We start from the raw sequence: 20,457 nt of genomic DNA, 5'->3' as shown, positions 1-20,457 counted from the left end.
TCTGGACACTAGTTAATGTGGTTTAAGATGTTACCTTAAAACAGATGTGCAGCTCCTGTGATGGAAGTTACCTTCTCTTCAGTCTGGTAGCTAGGGCACTTTCTACAAGTGTGTTGTCAATATACTTCAGACAAAAAAAGTATTTTGACCTAATCAGCCTAATCTGGCTGATTTGGCATGATTTTGTATGCAGCAAAATATGGAGCACTGGCAGATATTCACTGGATACTTGACTAATTGCTAGAGAATGATATATGTCTTCAACATTTGTAATTTTTCACAAAATGATGGGACCTACTTTTCAGAACTACTGCTACTACACTTACTCCTGGTTGAGCAAGTCAGGAGATTATGTTGCCATAGTTTCAGCATCAAGAAGATAATAAATGGGGAACACAGCTACTTCACTGGAATATTTTTTATGTAATCAAATGTTCGTTTAATATTGGTCCTGCTTAATCGTTGACACTACAAAATCTTACTCAGAATTATTTGCCTGAGCTATTACTCACTGTACTTATTTTACTACATAAGGAAACCAAATAAAGAATCATTTTTCCATTGTCCTAGCTGTCTCTTAGGACAGAAGTACCAGGTAGATGATGAACAAAATGATCAAACAGCAGGAGACTTAGCCTGGAACTAAAGATAAAACCAGCTTATTGCAGAAACGACAGGCCTTCATTTGTTTAAAAAATGCCAGCTGTGATCACAGAAAGATTTTGGAAAATAAATAGATATACAGTGCAGAAATCTTAAACCCAAATCCATTCCTAAACATTATATCATTCTCCCCTCACTTGAATATTCTCTTCTGTAAGAATTAATTATTTCATAGAGAACAATATAGAAGGAGGCAAAGAGTAACATGTTTAATTGCTAACCAGTAATACAAATTTTATTGACTTCCAGCTTTACCAGAAAACCAACCCAGTGCGTCTTTCTCCATCATGTTTGACTGAACTTTTGGTGATCAAATCAAAATGAAATCACAGAAACTCAAAAAAAAAATTTGGGGGGTTTTGAGAGATGCTAAGTAGATTTTCTGTGGTACCACGTAAGGCTAGTAAGGCTACTAACAAAATGTGTATCAGAGGAGCTCTGGAACTTGGTTGCTGAGTTTACCATTCCTTGGGTGGTCCTCCTGAAGTCACAGACACTTCATGTACCCATATCAATCCCTACTGACAATCTGAAATTGGAAAATATTTTCACCAATTAATCTCACAAAGATTGTGGCATTTTAATATAACAATTGATACAAGCCATATTTTTCTCCAACTCTGATCATCCTAGAAAGAAACATGTTGCAACACATACTGACTTTCTCATTGTGGAACAGATTATCTTTTATAGAAAGATCATGGGCAGAACCATACACTGTAAAAAAATGGTATATTCCTGCACAAGAGATCTATGCTTTACTGAGATATTGTAGCAGCTAGGTAGTAGTTAGGGACTTACAACTGAATCTACACACTGGGATACAAATCTCCTGATGCCTTTGTGCAGTGATATCCAAGATTGTAAATTCCTTGCATTTCACTAATGTTGGAAAAAATGATGAATACTTCATAACGCTTCAGCCAACTGTACTAGTGGGTTGAGATAAATGCTTTTAAGGCCTGAAAAGAAAAGCTGTCTTTTACCTAGATTAATAGCTTAATGACTTGGCTACAGACTCACTTTACTTCCCATTAGCTTTCTATAAGAATCTATAAGATTTGTAGCTATTAAATGATTTCCTTGACAAGAACAGCTTCTTGTATTATTGTCAAGGAATTCCTCCAGGATAAGATGTCTACATAATAATGTCAGCTCTGTTTCACAAACAAAAGTAAAATTAGACATTTTTAGCTCCATTTTATGATAGTCTAGTTGTTCTGAGTAGTTCTGCTAGAACTGCTACTTTGGTGAGTTTAGGTCATACCGTGTGGTTTCTGGATTCCAGTAATGAACCGGATTGTACTATGACTTTAATGAGACATAGTGGACCAGGTGGCTCTTGACACACAGAAAATGTAGAATTAAAAGAGCTCAATGCATCTCAGAGACAGCTAGTCTCAGTGCCTCCAGAGTTACCCAGTTCAGTAGCTATTGGTTATAGAAACTTAAAGTTTCAAATCCCAATCCGTAGTATTGCAGAAGCTGCCTTCATCTTGAAAGGACTGACAGAGTTGCATAACAATCTCTATATTCCCACACATTTTCTCTGTGTAGTGTGTTTACTTAAATAGTGTAGCCAAAGTGCTTGGAGGACAAAAAGTCTAATTAATTTCAGCTATCTTCCTGAGAAAAACAAGAAACAGTGAGTAGACTGTGCTAACCAGCTCCAATCAAGCAATCGAAACTTGAAATTCCATATGCCACAGTGAAAATTAACCACTCTGCTACTAGAAAATTGAACAGTTCACACACTAACAATTTATGAGTCAAACAGCTCAGGAACTACAGTAAAAAACAAACAAACAAACAAACTCCCAAAAATATCAAAACAAAATAAAAAAACCCCAAACAAATCCAACCCAACAAAAAACTCCCCCCAATCTATTATGAATAGTTCATTCTCTATTACAATAAAGTCAGTATAATTCTTGAAAAGTGCAAGCTGGATACTAGCTTAAGCATTAACAGATTTGTTGAACAAGTTCAATGTACATTTTATTTACTTTTATATGTTAAAACATATAATGCATAAACCAAAAAAGGAAGAGCTTAACTTCAGATTCTAGGTTGCATATGAAAGTTTGGCCACTGTGAAACAGGATTTTTTTTGCTTTTCAGAATTAACCAATTTGCTCTAGAACCCCCCCAAAAAACATTACTGCATGATCCTCACAATATCATTTTTACAGTGACTCCTTGCTTCTCTTTCCGATGTATTTAACAACACAGTCTTCAGTGATTTCAACGTGGACCTGAATAAACCTTTTCAGTTTATATAGAGCACCAAATTCACAAAAGAATATTAGACTTTTTTTCCTCCAGTTATCCTATGAATAGCTTTTCAGATCAGGATTTGTCATCCACTTTCCATGCTTGCAAGCAAAAGGGGTAGTTAAAAGACAGTTTTAATATTATAGTAAAATAATTAAGATCCTCCCCTCCAGTTCAATGTCATTAAAAGACAACACTGGGGTTTTTTAATGCCAGAAAATACTGTATGCACTGGTACTACCTGTTAATATGTACTTCCTGTACATTTCTGTAGAAAGGTAGCAAAATTAATGTGCCAAGTAGGCTGTCTACAACCTTGAGGAACGCTAAGGTTTTCTTAATTTTTTTTTTTCTTTTAAAATAAAAGAAAGGGTTTTTTCTGTGCTTTTCACTGGGTTGACAAGTATAGGCCTTTTTTTTTTTTTGTAAATCTTCTTCTTCAAGTCAAACAGAAAATTCATTTTAGTAAATAGATAATTTTACATATTATGCTCATTGGTTATTTGTGAAAGTAATCTAAGTCTTGCTACTTCATCTAAAAATATCAAATTTGAATTATTAATTTGGTTATTTTCTCATCTTCACAGCTGAAATGAGTTTAAAGCTCATCTTCCAAAGAAGAAACATGGTTAAAAAAGCAATTGTCCATTTTTATTTTGTTTACATTGCACTGAAAATTTACATCATACTTTTACAAATCCTTTTTCATAAAAATATACTTCTTTACAAAAGTGTATGCATTAATATAAGAGGAGTAGCCAGTTGCAGAAGAAACATTTTAAATGATCTCAAATGTATTAACCTTAAGATTAATGAATGAATCATAGTTATTGCAGTCATTTGAATAAACAAGAATAAATAACAACCAATGGTATAAAATATAAAACAGCATCCTTTTAGTAGAATACAGTTTGACAGAGTTGTATGAATATTCAAAACAAAGTGTTGTAAAATGGTTTATAAGAAATTCATCAAACATTATAGAAATCCAAGCAGCAATCCTGGGTACAATGATTTTTGGTAGGCACTCTCTATTACGGTAATAAAAAGTTAGATTTTCACAGAATTATTAATGTCTGAAAGGGACAATAACAGATAATTCACACTGGCTAACACACAGCATTTGTGAGTCATGCTATGAATGGGAGACAATGACCTACATGAAATAATTTAGTTGCCACTGAATAATTCTGATATGAAATAACTGTAAAACTAAATATTACATTTCCTTAGAAGTGATTCTGGAATGTCTAAAACGTGTATCTGAGGGCCGTGGAATCTGAATTGTCCCTAAAATGAATGGATTGTCCCTAATAAAATCATGGCTTTATATATATATATATATATATATATATAATATTTTTGTTTTCATTGCATTATGGTAATATATTCCATTTTAAACCATTAGCTGTAAGGATTTGTTTCCATAAAGTATGGAATATATAGATAAAATAGATGTGAAAACACAGTATTTCCAAATTATAACTTCCTCTTGCCTTGTAGGTCTGATCCAAAGTCCATTGAAGTCTGTTGGAATGCATCAACTTCAATGGGATTTCGCCATGCTTTGTGCATGCATTTTGACAAAATGCTGAAGGAATAAACTGATGTGATATGGTCTAGATTTAACTAGCATGGATCAAAAAATGGACGCTTAAATTTTTGATATATGGATTTGAATACTAAAATTACTGTAAACTGCACTTTTTAATTGGAAATATCATTAAATTATGTTTTCACATTTGAAAAAATGTAAGATGGTCACTCTTTTGAATGATCTTCAACACTAAGGAACATGGACACATGACAAAGTTCAACTCATACTAGCTTCTTGATTGCAAAATTTGTCTAGTTGTATGATTGACAAAAGAAATGTAGAAACATTACAATTTGTGGGTATTGTTAATGGAAACAGAGAAAAGAAGTTTGACTTGGAACATGAAAAGGAAGCAAGATGTGAAGCAGGGAAGGAAGTCGATTAAGTAAGAACATAACATTTTAATTTTTCTTCTGTGACGTGAAAAGAGTAAGTCGTACTTGTCGATTTCTAAATACTACATCCTGGACTTAAAAAATCAACTGTTCTGAGAAAAATCAAATACTAAACGGGCTGAATAAATGAAAAAAAGGTACAAACTCATGAGAAAGATGTAGCATATGACTGTTAAAGAGAAGTCAGTGACCTATTGTCTCCTGTAAGTATAGCTCTTATTTTCTACCTATATCTTTTTTTTAACCCAGTCCTTCTATTATAATTTTTATAAAGCACAGAAATACTGATAGTGGATGCTCCTCCAATATATGCAAATATGTTTTATGTTTTAGAATAACCTCCTTTTTTAAAAAAGCAAATAAACTGTGAGTAGCACTCATGGAGTGCAGCAAATTTTTTTAAAACTCTCCGTGGTATACACAAAGAAGAATTCTGATCCAGTTTATGAAAAACAAAATCAAAACAAAATAACCACAACCCATTCTTGTCTATCATCCTCAGGAAAAGGTGACCCAGTATATCCTGAAAAGTGTGCTTTAATTTTTTTTTTATTTCTTTTTTTTTTAATCAGTGAACTGTCTGTGCACTGTGTTGTGTGTCAATTTCCCGACTTTGAAGACATATCATTACCACATTATACCATTGTGCAAACGGTGTTCAAGTTGGGGTCAAATCGTACTGCTTTCCCTTCCACAGACTTTGAATTTGTGTCATACATGGGGTTTTCAAAAGCAGCTTGTCCATTATTATTTTCATGTACAGAGCATCCTGTATACTGTGTTTTAGGTGCAGTCCTGTAGAAGAAAGACAGAGTATTTGTAACTGCAGTTTTCCTCACTGACTTGATGTGGTTTAAGAATCTGAACAGAATTTAGCTCCCAATTCCAATTATGGGAGCTAAATATAACATTTTTTTTTTACAGTGTCTGTGCTAAGGACTAGTACTCTCTTTATCAAAGTTTTAGGGATTTGTGATTCATTTAAAATGCTGTTCACTTAAAAACTTAGTTAAGAACCTAAGAAGAGGTAGGTATTTCCATTTGGATGATCAGATGATAAATAGTTAAGAGCACAACAAAATCTTGTAAAGATGCAATAATTCCCCGGCCAGATGACTGAGATGTTCTTTTTCCCTTTGTAGACTCAACAAGTTTATCAAGAATGAATTTGTAGCTGAAACATTTTCTTTTTCACTAAATAACTCAAAATAACAAAGTTCAATCCCTTGAAAACATTTCATCTATATTGTTATGCAAAATACATGGTATTGTAAATCATCAATATAAAATGTAAAGACAAGTGCTTACAGCATATAGTTAATAGCAAATACATAAAAAAATTACATGAGCATTTTTTCATATGCTGAGGCAGTTCAAAAACAAGTGGTACCATTTAAAAATGATGGTACGTGTTTTAAACTAATGTTGTTCTGCAGAGTATATTACAATTATTATTGCCAGGCTGCCAGATGTAAATCACCATTTTGACAGTTAGTAGGCAATGAATTGTCCTGTTGTTAAAGTGATTAAATTTTCTTTAGTCATCTAATGCGTTAAAGCTATAGGAAAAGATTACTTGACACTAAATCCAAAGAACTAATACTGATCTCAATAATATGAACAAAACTTTTGAACTTAGACTAATGAAATTGAGAAGACTGGTGTCTATGTAATATAATTGCATAGGAACTAATAATTTCAGATGCAGAACAGTTCCATAATGAAACCTCTCAATGACATAATGCTTGCATAAACTTGCAAGCCAATAAACAGAGCAAGCATTAAAAGAAATTACTCAAGATGTGACTCATAATTCTGTCACATGTAAAAAAAAATAATACAGGCAATCTACTGTAAGTACACACAAAGTCTATTCATTATATTATTCCCCATATACCAATAATATATATTATAGCATCCTTTTTGTTCTCATAAAGAGAGAAATTTATAACATTTTAAATAGGTAGGAATGAAAGTATAGCACAGTACAATAAACTGATCTTTCAGTCATTAAGCAAGACCTTAATGGAGGTAGGAAGAACTGTCTACGTGCATATTTTGCAAACATTTTGTGGTTTTACAGAAAACTTTATTTACACTAACAAAGATCGAAGGCAATAAAACACCAAGTCATACAGGAATTCTATATACATAATTTGTACTTACCTTTGTTTATAAAGATAAAAGCCAAAACCAGCAAATATAAGGGCAAAGAAAGGCACAAGGATAGCAATGGCCACTGAACTACTGTTTGTACCATGTGGTTGATTAGAAGAATTTGAACCCTCAGACACGTTAAGACCTAAAAAGAATAATAAGAAAAAACAAGTAAAATAACATATGTCTGTTACCCCCAGCGCATACTACTCCATAAACTTCAAAATTCAATAACACCTTGTGATTAGGTCATCATAATGTGTTCAGCTGTATACATACAGCTGTATGCTGAGACCACTTGGAAAGTCAGTGTAGTGTGGCATACCATATTCTGATCAATAAGTGGATGCAAAATGTCGGGAGAAAAATACATACATTCTCATACAGTAAATATCTTACTGCATAATTCTGTATGGGATTCAAGTTTTGGATGTTATTAATACAGATTAATGTACTGTGTTACAAAAAGTCATGTTTATAATGACACATGTTAGATTGATTATATTACTGATTATATTTTTATATTTCAGAAATTAATAAATACTGCATGTATAAAAAGCAAACATGATTTCAAGGGAAGGGTAAATCACCTGAAGAGGTAAACTGAAAATTCATCATGTTGATTTCATTAGGCACTGCTATTCATACATAGAGTGAAAGATGTAGGAACAATTATGAAGAGCTAAAGCCAGATATTGATGAAAAAATAAGAATATGATCTGCTGCATGGATGAGGAACACATTATCTAGATTATCTACACAGACAAGATATACACTTTTTTAATGTGAGGAAAGGAATACCAATGCAGCTTCCAAGTTAATTTTTAAGCTTTGAACTGGATCTTTTAAGAATTGCATAGGTCATAATATTTTCTGACTTTCTTGATCTTACAGGGCAATATATAGAAATTAAACAAACAAACAAAGAAATAAAAAGAAACAAACAGATAATCAATATACTAAAATACAGAAAAATAAATTAAATGTTCAGAAAAATAAATTTTGTGAGGAAAATTGTATGGGAACAGCAATCAAAATATTTTGTTTCAGAGAAACTATTTTTGTGTTTGTGTGTGTGAAATAATGAAGTGGCAAACATGATAAACAAAATCTGTTTAATGATTGTAAATCTCTCTGTAACTGTATTATTGACATTAACTACAAATAATTCTTGTATAGAATTTAAACCTGAGTGAACCGTTCTGTTCCTAGAAGATATAAATCAATAAAAAGTACCTTCAATATATTACAGAAAAGAATCTCACAACTACCAAAAAAAAAAAAAAAACCTCGGAAAATCAAATGAAGAAATACAATTTTCATAAGAATCTATCAAAACACTTTGCCAAGGAAGTCTTGCATTTTATTTTTTGTTAGATGACTTTCAAATATTTTGAAGAAGTTAATAAAGGGAAATAACTCATTTTATATTCATTTAAAGGAAATATTTCTTGATAAAGATATTTCTAAAAATCCTTTTTAAAGAATTTACATATGCAAATACAGTGAAAATCAAGATCCCAAGCAGTGCATTTTACTGTGACTTAGAACTGTGAAAAAAGAAAAATTTGCCTTTACCTCATACATTCATTAATAAATCCTTTCAGTACATTCAAGAATTAAAGAATTTCCTGGTTTTACTGAAAAAGTAAGAGTAGACAATACTTTGCAGCTGAAAGAACCTACTTTTGCATGCACATATAGGAATTTTATCTGAAGATAAGAACTCTATCTAAGGAGCCGTTACATTAGTGAAAAGTAATTTTTCTTCTAAGACATTCTCAATAGTATTTTATCATTCAAGAATTCAGTATTAACTAAATTCAAATTCTTGTTGAAGGAGAAATATCACAGATCTTAAGACAGTATCAGAAAAGTAAATGAAATTCTTTTTCTTAAAAAGCACAACAGAATGTTATCACCAGAGCTCTGTTACCAGAGATGTCTTCTCCAAGAAAAGATAAATAAAGACTATTAGTTTGGTGTAGAACTGAATGTATAGAACCAAGAAGTCAATTTTTAGGAAATAAATGCTTATCAAGTAAGTACGATTTCGTTCTTCTTAAGAGTAACATAAAGATTTACTTGCAAATATTTAGCAGTTTCACTCTTCTAGCAAATGTTTAGGTGAAATGTTGTTTCAGCACCATGAGCAAGAGATCAGTTTAGCAGAGCATTCTGTAACATAGGCTTTCTAAATAGTTGTTAAGATGTGAAACTAAATGCATTTTACACGTATTCATAGAAAAACATTGCTCAAAACATTACAAATGTATAGCTACACTAAGCAGTACATTGCAAGGCACCTATAACTCCTTACAACTTCTGACAAAACACTCTTTGTAAGTACTATTTAAATGAGATTTTAAAGATATGAATATCTCAATATTCTATAAAATGTCTGTACTGAAAACATCCTGCAGATACCCTTATACTGCTGGACATAATAAAATAGGATATGGAACAATGAACTGGCAAAAACTTAGAAGTTGCTGAATACCTAATCTTTGAAGTCCAAATTGTCCATAATCTTTACCCTGGATGAATCCTTGAAAAACATATGTTGCTCCATCAGGTTCAGCAGAAACCTGTAAACAAAAAGTACTCTGAATTAAATGGGGAAAATTTGTTACAAGTATCTGTTTGGAAGAGAGATATCCTAATATGCTTGACTGGTAGCTGTTATTTCCCATTAAAAACACTCTCTTTTTTCTAGGAAATTTATAAAGTTCAAAAGAAAAGACAGAACTGTTTAAGGCACAACTTAGACATGGTGGTTTATGGTCACATTTACTACCTTATATTACCTTTAACTGTATTATTTTTTAAAACCAACAAAAATTAAAGTTTCTGGCTATTCAAGATGTCAGTATTTCTAAGCATCTTACATACTTCATAATTATTTGATTTGTTTAAGAAGTAGATGGCAAAAGTTATATTGTAGATAATCCTAAGGATGCAAGTATTGAGGTTTTAATAATTACTTTAAAAGTAAATAAAAAAGACCTCACATTCATTTGACAGTTCCTTTGTTCTTTCTCAGTGCTTATCCCAATAATTACTTAATTATACAGCTGTAGACCAGAAGAATATTGAACAAGGCCTTGGTACAAGAGCAAAATATGCTAGTACAAACTAAAAGACTTGTGGGATGGAGGAAAGAGTTGTAATCCTATGAATATCTCCCTTATTAGGGTAAGTACATTCTGAACTAACACATTGTATTCATATTTACAGGTACTTGCTTCCCAGGACAGTTATTAGGTTTAAATTCAGTGGTCCCGAGGCAGGTTCCTTCAAGATTTTCCCTTAAGCTTCCCTTTCTCAAGGCAACAGTGTCTTCAGCAATGACCTGAAGCTATGTTCTCACTGAAGAAAGGGTGCATTTCTCAGGTGAATTTCTTACTTTGGAGTAAAGCAGCCTGTTTGAATTATTCCAAGATTTAAAAAAAAAAAAAAGGTCAAATAAGAACAGTGTGTAAATAGCATATGGAATGTAGGGACTGTACTGTGTACTTTTGTACATTTAGAAGTCTGAAAGTAAATTTATTGCTTTTATCATATTTTATTCACCTCAGGAGCATGTTCATGAAGCCTCAAGTTTGTACAAACCAAGGGAATTGAGCTCTTTTACCAGTACATTTATTGTTTAAGAGGTTTAGGGGTTTTTGCTTTGGTTTTGGTTTTGCACCTTTTTTAAAAATTATTATTGAAGTAGTGCCACGATTTATACAAATATAAATTTATGCATACAGTTCAATGTACACCTCTTCTCTTCTTTTGGCATGTGCACCCATATTGGTGTCCATGTAGTGTTTTGCCCGTAGGTGAAACATAAGAAAACAGATTCCTTGAAAAATGAGATGATGTAATAGGGATGTATGAGTGTTCATCAGCATCCAAATTATTTTAGGCCCTTTCTTTTCTGAAAAATCTACTTTCTTTTCTTGCAAATAAAGTGTCACAGGCCTCCAATACGCTCAGCTTTTTCCAGCCTTAGCATTATCTTGGACGACATTTGTTTTTCCTGCCTGTTCTCTGAAGGGATTTCGTTTTCATGGTTTAAACACATCCCAGCTGCCTGGGCAATTGCTTCTTCTTTTTACCCCTTTCCTTTACTTCTCCTCCTCTCAGTTATGTGCTCTCTTCTTCTCCCTTTTAAAGAACAAGCTCAGCCCCAGAACCTCCAAGGGGCTTAATGCTTAATTGGAGCAATCTCTTTTGTTTTCCCTATACACATAACAGTTCATTTTTTTCATGGTATTTCTAAAAATATCACCAAAAAGTGGAACATGACTGCTAGCCTAAAGAAAAAAATTGCTATTATATTAATATTACATATTATAATATTATTATAAATTGATATTATATTATCATGATGATAAAATTTCTCAATATATTGGAATAAAATTCAAAGAGAAGTAAGAGAAAGGCTTCTGTGTTAACATGCATTATAATCGTGCCTACACAATATGACTATTCCCATATTTTCCCTCAGACTGCTCTCCTATATCTTACAATAAAATTTTCATTTCATTTAATGAATCAGCATTGCTAACAAGATTCTTTTTGATATGTCTCAGGATTTTTTGGGTGTAGAATACCAGCATGATTTCAAACAAAAAAAAATTTCTCTCTCTTTTGTAGCAGAAATATACTCACAAAACCATCCATAGCCCATTTTTCCTCTTTCAGCTTGCTCACAGATGTATGGGAGGGTGCTTTAATGAGATATATGTGGAGCATTAGCCGAGCTTCCTGGCTTTTATACACTCCTGTAGAATATAGTTTTAAAAATTTATATTTGTGTTGAGTAGAGAAATAGTTTCATCTTTAAGAATAAGCATTTAATCTCTTGCCTTAAAAAGGGAAAGCAGGAAGAATAGGTAGCATTGTTACCAACATTTTAGTTTAGCAAGATGCATCCTTTTGTGAAATTATTTCAATTATCATAGGATTTCAATAGAAACTGTTTCTAGCTTAGCCTGTAGAGAGGACAGAAGGGAAACTCTATGCACACAGCTGTTACTTAACAGTTATGCTAACAAGCCTTAGACAGAATAAACATTGACAATAATCTGATTTGAGATGGAGAATACTGTTCTGAATCAGGCAGAGGGTATTTGAACCTCACATCCCCACTTTCAATATTTGTAATTTAGTCACCAGGTAAAGAAGGTGATAATAGGAATGTCCACATCTAAATTCTTTTCCAAAAGTTGGTGCTAAATTAAAAATTTCTAAATTTGAAAATACCTCAAAAAATGGAATTGTTCTTTATCAGTCAATATTATGACATAGTTTCTTCCAGACAATAAGACTTGTATATAATCTTATTTATTTTATAGGCATAATTAATTGACTCATTTTCATTCCTGCAGAAGAAATGTTTAGAATCCAAATAACCTTATTTGTTAATTTGGAGAATGAAAATAAAATAGTATAATATGCTTTGTGATTTAATCTTCCATTTCAAAGGCAATCGTGAATAGTGAAAATACAGTCAAGATTTTTTTCCCCCACATTTTTCACTATTGTCATCTATTAATGGTTTAAAACTTCAGATTTTAAGTAGAAGACCTCTCTAGGATGATCATTTCCTTTCTGGCAGAGCACTGAAACTACTGTTCATTTCATATGAAGTCTTCTGTTTGTAGAATCACGCAAGGTTATATTGCACTTTATATGAACAAAAGCTAATGGTGACTAAAACTTAAACAGTAACAAAACTAAGACCAAAACCAAGAAAAAGAAAAAAAAACCCAAACAATTATACTTCCACCTCCAGAAAATTTCACCAAACTGAAATTAAAATTCACTGATTTGTTGACTCAATACATCACAGAACAGACTTCATACTGTAAATTAATTAGACCTAAACACTGGCTTTCATCCCTCCCTTTATTTCTTTTTTTAATTTTTACTGACTAACAATTGTGGATGACTTTGGACTAGATTTAGTTAGCATGTGTTAGCTACGCATGAACTAAGCTAGATGTCTTTTTATTAACTGAAAACTCCAGTAACATAACAGTACCCTTAATTTTGGTCATTTCCCATTTTTATGTTCATTCAAATTCTCTGATGTGAACAAGAACTGAAGACAGCACTGAGATGCAGGAGAAGGTACTGGCTCTCTGTATTGGCTTTCTGTTGCAAGATTTTGGTAGCCGGGGGGCTGCAGGGATGGCTTCTGTGACAAAATGCCGGAAGCTTCCCCCATATCCAATACAGCCAATGCCAGCTGGCTCCAAGATGGACCCACCGCTTGCCAAGGCTGAGCCAATCAACAATGGTGGTAGCACCTCTGGGATAACATATTTAAGAAGGGGGAAAAAAGAACCAGGAACTTCAGTCGGAGAGAGGAGTGAGAAGATGTGAGAGAAACAACTCTGCAGACACCAAGGTCAGGGAAGAAGGAGGGGGAGGAGGTGCTCCAGGCACCGGAGGAGAGATTCCCCTGCAGCCCATGGTAAAGACCATGGTGAAGCAGGCTGTCCCCCTGCAGCCCATGGAGGTCCACAGTGGAGCAGATATCCACCTGCAGCCCGTGGAGGACCCCACACTGGAGCAGGTGGATGCCTGAAGGAGGCTGTGACCCTGTGGGAAGCCCATGCTGGAGCAGGCTTGCTGGCAGGACTTGTGACCCTGAGGGGGACCCACGCTGGAGCAGTCTGTTCCTGAAGGACTGCACCCCGTGGAAGGGACCCACACTGGAGCAGTTAATGAAGAATTGTAGCCCGTGGGAAGAACTCACGTTGGAGAAGTTCATGGAGGACTGAGGGAGGTCAGTGGGAGGAACTCCATGCTGGAGCAGGGGAAGAGAGTGAGGAGGAAGGAGTGGCAGACAACGTGTGATGAACTGACTGCAATCCCCATTCCTCGTCCCCCTGTGCCGCTCGGAGGGGAGGAGGTAGAGAAATCAGGAGTGAAGTTGAGACCGGGAAGAAGGGAGGGGTGGAGGGAAGGTGTTTTAAGATTTGGTTTTATTTCTCATCACCCTACCCTCATTTGATTGGCAATAAATTAAATCCAGTTCCATGAGTTGAGTTTGTTTTGCCCGTGATGGTAATTGGTGATCTCTCCCTGCCCTTATCTCAACCCACGAGCCTTTCATTACATTTTCTCTTCCCTGTCCAGCTGAGGAGAGGGAGTAATAGAGGGGTTTGGTAGGCATCTGGTGTCCAGCCAAGGTCAACCCACCTCACTCTCTAGTGAAAAGAACTATGACTAAGGCTGCACAAAACCACTAGCTAACACAGTAGCAGAAGGAAGGAAATAATCAATCAGGTATTTAGTGCTATTTGCATCTTAAGGTAGAGAAGGAAGAAATGTTGGCATAACCGAATAGCTTAATATTGGACTGCAGTGCTGCAAAGAGATGATCTGGGAGACAGCAGAGTTTTCAGACTAATAGTTAGAGTTTTGTATACATGGTCAGAACAAAATGGTGGGTGATGTTATTGTGTTGAATTCCAGAGAAGAAAAAACATGGTTACATCTGTCTTACTTCTAATCTGAGAAAAACAAAAACTTATAAAATGGAAACAGATCACATGCCCAGATATATCCCAACTAAGAAAAGACATTTAACTTTGTCCTCTCTGTTGGCTTACTCACTCTAGGCTCTCACTACAGACTACGGCGAGATGGGCATCTCAAAAGTTCAATTCAGGTTAAGATGCAAACTTCCTAGCTCTCTTCAGAAGCTGCAGTAAGAGACAGGACAATGAGATTCCTAATTCATGTTTCTCATTTACATGCCTAAATTCATAGAACAAAGGCCTTCTCCACATTAAGGACAGGTGATTGCCCTATAGGAGGTATCATTATATATAAATCATCTCTGAGCTAACAAGCAGACTTACTTTCGTGTTAAGACTGCACTGAGCTCAAATGAATGTGCCTTGGTAAGATAGGGTTTATTCTCTTGTCTTCAGGACTGCGTTAACATTATCACACAGTGTTTGGCCACTTCAAGAGCTTGGACAGTGTGCATCTAGAAATCATTTGGAACTTGGGGAAAAAAAACCAATCACATCTGCCATGGATGTATCTTATAAATGTACATTAGGAAATACTTGCATGAGGCTGATGGCTGTGGTGTGTGTACATGGGCATGAACATTATGTACATACACTCAAACAAGAGCATAGAGAAAAATTATCCCACAGACCAAGGCACCACTGTTCTCTGCTAATTTACAATGGTGGATTCACAAGCGTTTCTTGGTGAAAGGCTGATGTGCTTCTTCAGAGCTGGCAACTGGTTTCCCAGTGTACAAGAGAGTGTTTAATCTGAGCCAAATAAACAAATAAAAGCTGTGCCTTTCTCTTCTCTTAATAGCTATAATAACATTGCTATTTTCACTCATGCTAACCTGATCAAAAGAACATGCCCATTTCTAGCCTGTGACAGGCATGTATACTATAATTACAGCAAGCACAGGTGTCAAAATAAAAAGAAGTAAAAAAAGATGCAGCAAATGATGGAATGCAAAACAGTAAGTGCTGCACAGGGAGACAACTACTTTACATTTCAGAAACCTACAAGTTGAGTATAGGAGAAATCAGCTTTTTGGCATCTAAATGTCTTTTTTGATCCATCCCTACTTCCCTGGCCCTAAGATACTCTTTCAATATACAGGATCTCAGTTTTCTATCTGCAAAGTAGGGAAAGAAAATAATATCAATTACTTGATGATGTGTGCAATGCCTGTATGTAGAGCAAAACTGCACGTTTGTAATCCCTTTTGTGTCCAATTGAGGGAATCTTTTTATTTGGAGGAGGAGGTTGTGTGCGTGAGAAAACGCAGCTAGTACTTTTACTAATCCTAAAAATATGAAATACTACATCCGCTGCACCTGATATCCTCATAGAAATTACATGGCTGAAACTAAACAGACATCATACGATAGAATAAGTTCACACAGACAGTCAAGACAAACACAGTTACCAGTCAGAAAATATTTTATGAAACATTCAGTCTGTCTATGGCCTCTCACGTGTGACTCTTCAAAGGACATCTACAAAATACCTTCAAACAGACAAACCTAGTGACAAAAATTCACCATTCTACTAGATACTAGAAACTAAGAGCTCAACAGTTACATGGATTCTTTGGCCCATTACATTTTTCCTGTCGACCACCTCTCTCAGAAACATATGGGCTGAACTTCCCCCCCTCTCTTTTTTTCCAACAGGTTAATGTTCTGTCACTTCTGTCCTTGCTAACACCTCTGGGATAGAGAATGATGTTAAACTACTTCAGAGAAAGGGGTCCTTAAGTGATGAACAAGATTAAAACCAACAGTGTCCAGCTTATACATAACTATGATTTTTAGGCTTCTTCAGTCCTTGCAAAAAGTGTTGTAGACAGAGGGTGAAATTTCAAGAAACTACGTTTTGAGTGGCAATATTGATTTCAGGTGTTTCTTTTATGCTTATTCACACCCCTGAGCTATAGCCTGCCACTCCTGTAGTGTGACAGGCCCATTGTCTGTGTGGCTGAGATGTCTCAATCAAGGGAACGACAGAGGCTGAAAAACAAACAAAAAGTATAAACCCAAACATTTTTTACAGTATTTTTGTTTGCATGCTTGTCAAGCCATATCTGTAGTTTCTACTGATGGTTCACAGCATAGAGAACTGTGCATATTGTGCCAACATAACTATGGCAACAGTGCTCTGTGCAGCAGGGACTGTGGAATATCATAAACTAAGATTGCAATCAAGGGCTTCTTCTGAAACCACAGCATGAAGGGTAGGTACCTTTTTCAACTATATCAGCTAGTCTAACAAGTGTAATCTCTCCATGGTCCCCAAGTTCATTAAGTATCTCTGCCTTGCTAGGTCAACACATATCAATCCCATCATATTGCTTATTAGTCATTGATAGGCTATTGTAGGGAAATTGCACGATTAAGAATTAAGAAAATCTCAGGAACAGTAATTTAAGTTTATTTATGATATTTAAGGAAGAAGCATGAGAATTAGGATGATTCTTTCACTCCTCATTCACTATTAACTCCAAATATAATAAAAACCTGGGAAATTTAAAAAGGGGAGAGAAGGAAAAGGTAGAAAAATCCCTACCTTTGAAAAGGAACTGAAATAGAATGAAAATTTCTTTGATAAGCTAAGAAAGTTTGCAGAAGATGTTAAAAGTTTAAGTGTTATGCATAAAATTACAAGGAACCAATGTATATGAGGCAGAAAAAGTTAAATGGAAATGAGTTTTTCTTATCCCATACCTGATAGCAGCAATTCCATATTACTGTTTGTAAGTGTTGCATTTACTCTTCCTGAAGTTGCATTGAAACTGGTGACTGTCAAAGTCATGGGCTGTTTCTTGCTTTTGTAATTGTAAGATCCCTTCCATATATAATTTTGGGCAAATACATCATCAGGAACTATACAGACATCAAACATGTTTCAATACATTTTGCAATATTTAGTACTTATGAAGTCAAGCATCCAACAAAATATATGATAAATATTAGCATTTTCTCTACCCTCTCTTTTTTTAAGTCTATTAGGCATAATTTTCACATATAAAATATAGAAATCTGGGATGAACATTTATGAAAGAAATGTATCTGTACTGAAGAACACAACCACAACTGTACCTTCATTTGCTCCTTTCCTCAAAAATGGACATGTCCTAAAATTAAACCAACTTCACAAAAACTAATTTAACAACTGTAACCAAAAGACCAGATTCCTCTCACTGCAGAATCTTTTCTATGCCAGCACAGGCAGGCAGGGACATACAGCTAAGATTTAATTTTGCAGAAAATAATATTGATTTAGATATCAAAAATTTTATAAGTATTTTTAAATGACATTAAAAGATTATAAGCATCTTCTTTATTGCCTAGTCACTTTTTCTAATGAAAAAATTATGTAAGAAGTTTTGTCTTGTCTTCAGATGCTTAAAAACTTTATAAGCTTCACCAGGAGAAAAAAAAAAATTCCCTAATTTAAAATTAAAAAGAGATCATAGACTGCAGGGAGAATAAATATGCTAGATTTATACCTTTACATTTAATATTGATCATCATCCAACTGTAAAATGATTAATTTAAGTAATGCTATTCCAGCAACAGTATGGTTATAAAAAATAAACGTTACTGTCCTGGTTTCAGCTAGGATAGAGTTAATTTTCTTCCTAGTAGCTGGTATAATGCTGTGTTTTGGATTTAGTAGGAAAATAATGTTGGTAACACACTGATGGTTTTAGTTGTTGCTAAGTAGTGTTTATACTAAGTCAAGGATTTCTCAGCTTCTCGTGCCCAGCCAGCAAGAAGGCTGGAGGGGCACAAGAAGTTGGGAGGAGACACAGCCAGGACAGCTGACCCAAACCGGTTAAAGGGATATTCTGTACCATATGACATCATGCCCAGTATATAAACAGGGAGGAGTTGGCTGGGAGGGGCGGATCGCTGCTTGGGAACTAACTGGGCATCGGTCGGCAAGTGGTGAGCAACTGCATTGTGCATCACTTGTTTTGTATATTCTAATTCTTCTAGTATTATTATTGTGATATTATTATTATTATTATTATCATTATCATTATTTTCCTTCCTTTCTGTCTTATTAAACTGTCTTTAACTCAACCCACAAGGGTTTTTTTTTGATTCTCTTCCCACTGGGTCGGGGAAGTGAGCGAGCGGCTGTGTGGTGCTTAGTTGCTGGCTGGGGTTAAACCACGACAGTTACCTATCCAGTAAAGAGAGATACATGCAAATCTTTAAAATCTTAACATGAGATACCATTTAAACAACTAAATTGAAGGTGACTTAGGATGGGTTTACTACACTTTCCAAAGGAAATGTATCAAACTTAGCCCTATAACAAATAATCATTACTTAAAATCAGCACTTCCACATTATTTGGAGTCACTCGCACTGAACTTAAAGTTCTGGGTTTGTGTGTGCATTGGCATCTCATGTCAGATAGATAAACACAGAAGAATACTTGCCCTTTTTTCTCTCAGGATATCTTAAAATTCAAGACTGGGGCACACTGGAATACCCAACAGTCTTCCTTCATAATTTGTTTTATGGGTCACAGAGACAGGTTGTCTTCCCCATGGAGGGTAAAAGAGCTTTCCTAGTTTTTTTATTTGTGTACGTATATATATATATGCATATATTTTTTGACAAATAAACACATAAAACCAAAATGTCTGGATACTGGGCCTGCAAACTGCAAGCAAGGAAACTGCAAGGTGCAAACAGTCTGATGTTGTTGATTTATGATCTACCTAAAATTTATTTCCCTAATTCCAGGAAAACTGATCTTTATGTACTTTATTTGCAATTAATTGGGATTGTACAAAAAGCTTCTGAATGAAAAAACTGATAATATGACTACCATGCAGTACATCATTGACAAGCACAGTTCTGAAGTAGTATACAACCTGTTAAAAAAAAAAAAAAAGCCCCCCCCAACCCCCCAAAAACTCCTTATACTAAGGAATTAATTTTAAATCTTTATTCATTATTGGTAGACATTTAATAGGGTTATAGTCAAAGGCTAATTTTAGTTAAGGAGACTTCTCTCTTCAAAAAGTCTCTTCAGTGGACAGAGAAAGGTTTATCTTGGATCTAGTCAGGACATCCAAAGATAGTTGTCTTTAGTAAATCAGTTAAAACTGGAGTTTACTTTAACCAGAGTTAGACTACCTTCTCTAGGCTAAAAGTAAAGTACTTTAAATACCTAAAGTATTTAGTTAAAGCAATTTAAATTAGCAATATGTAAAAGAAGTGCAAGACTGTGAAACAAACTGTGAAACAACAGACATTTAAATTATTTCTGGGTAAGTAATATAGTTTCTGAATGGGTAAATTGCATAGGATCTTACACAACACAGTGATTTCAGTGAAACGAATAAAACTCTCATCACATGACAGTTAGAAATTGTATATGGGTATAAATAATACCATATAGTCTAGATGTACTTAAACATTGGGGAATAATCTAATTAATGATGTTTTTGTTCTGTTAATGTAATGCCTAATCTAATACCCTTTATTCATTCTAAGCCATTCAGTGCAGTCTCACTAAATTGATTCTCGTTGTGTTTTCTACAGAAATTGTTTAAAACTCTGTATACTTCAAAGTACTTACCACTTAGTTTGGGACTTGGTGTTCCCAAAGCTGGTCTGGGATCCTTCACTAATATTTTGGAACCAGCTGTTAGAAAGAATGAATGACAAAAAGACAAATCAGTAGCAAATATGTTACTCAGAAACTAGGAAAATAATTTCCATAATGGAATTTATTTGTTACGAAGGATATAAGATGATGTTTCAAACTCAAATACAAATGAGATTTCAGTCAGTATCAAGCCTTAGTGTCACAGGA

General features: G+C 34.5%; 1 protein-coding gene across 3 annotated transcripts in view; it reads right to left on the bottom strand.

Moving 5' to 3' along the window:
- Window positions 1-5,564: 5,564 nt before the first annotated feature.
- Window positions 5,565-20,457, bottom strand: part of CSMD3 (CUB and Sushi multiple domains 3) — a 748,293-nt gene continuing 733,400 nt past the window's right edge. For all 3 annotated transcript variants that reach the window (XM_050890742.1, XM_050890743.1, XM_050890744.1), the window contains 6 exons: window positions 20,221-20,286; window positions 17,340-17,498; window positions 11,749-11,861; window positions 9,587-9,674; window positions 7,096-7,231; window positions 5,565-5,724 (listed from right to left, as the gene is read on the bottom strand). In XM_050890742.1, coding sequence (XP_050746699.1) covers window positions 5,565-5,724; window positions 7,096-7,231; window positions 9,587-9,674; window positions 11,749-11,861; window positions 17,340-17,498; window positions 20,221-20,286 — 722 coding nt within the window. The remainder of the gene's footprint in view (window positions 5,725-7,095; window positions 7,232-9,586; window positions 9,675-11,748; window positions 11,862-17,339; window positions 17,499-20,220; window positions 20,287-20,457) is intronic.

Source organism: Gymnogyps californianus, chromosome 2, assembly GCF_018139145.2.
Source record: "Gymnogyps californianus isolate 813 chromosome 2, ASM1813914v2, whole genome shotgun sequence".
NCBI lineage: Eukaryota > Metazoa > Chordata > Aves > Accipitriformes > Cathartidae > Gymnogyps > Gymnogyps californianus.
Note: the sequence above shows the minus strand (reverse complement) of the source record. Positions and strands in the feature narration are given on the sequence as shown.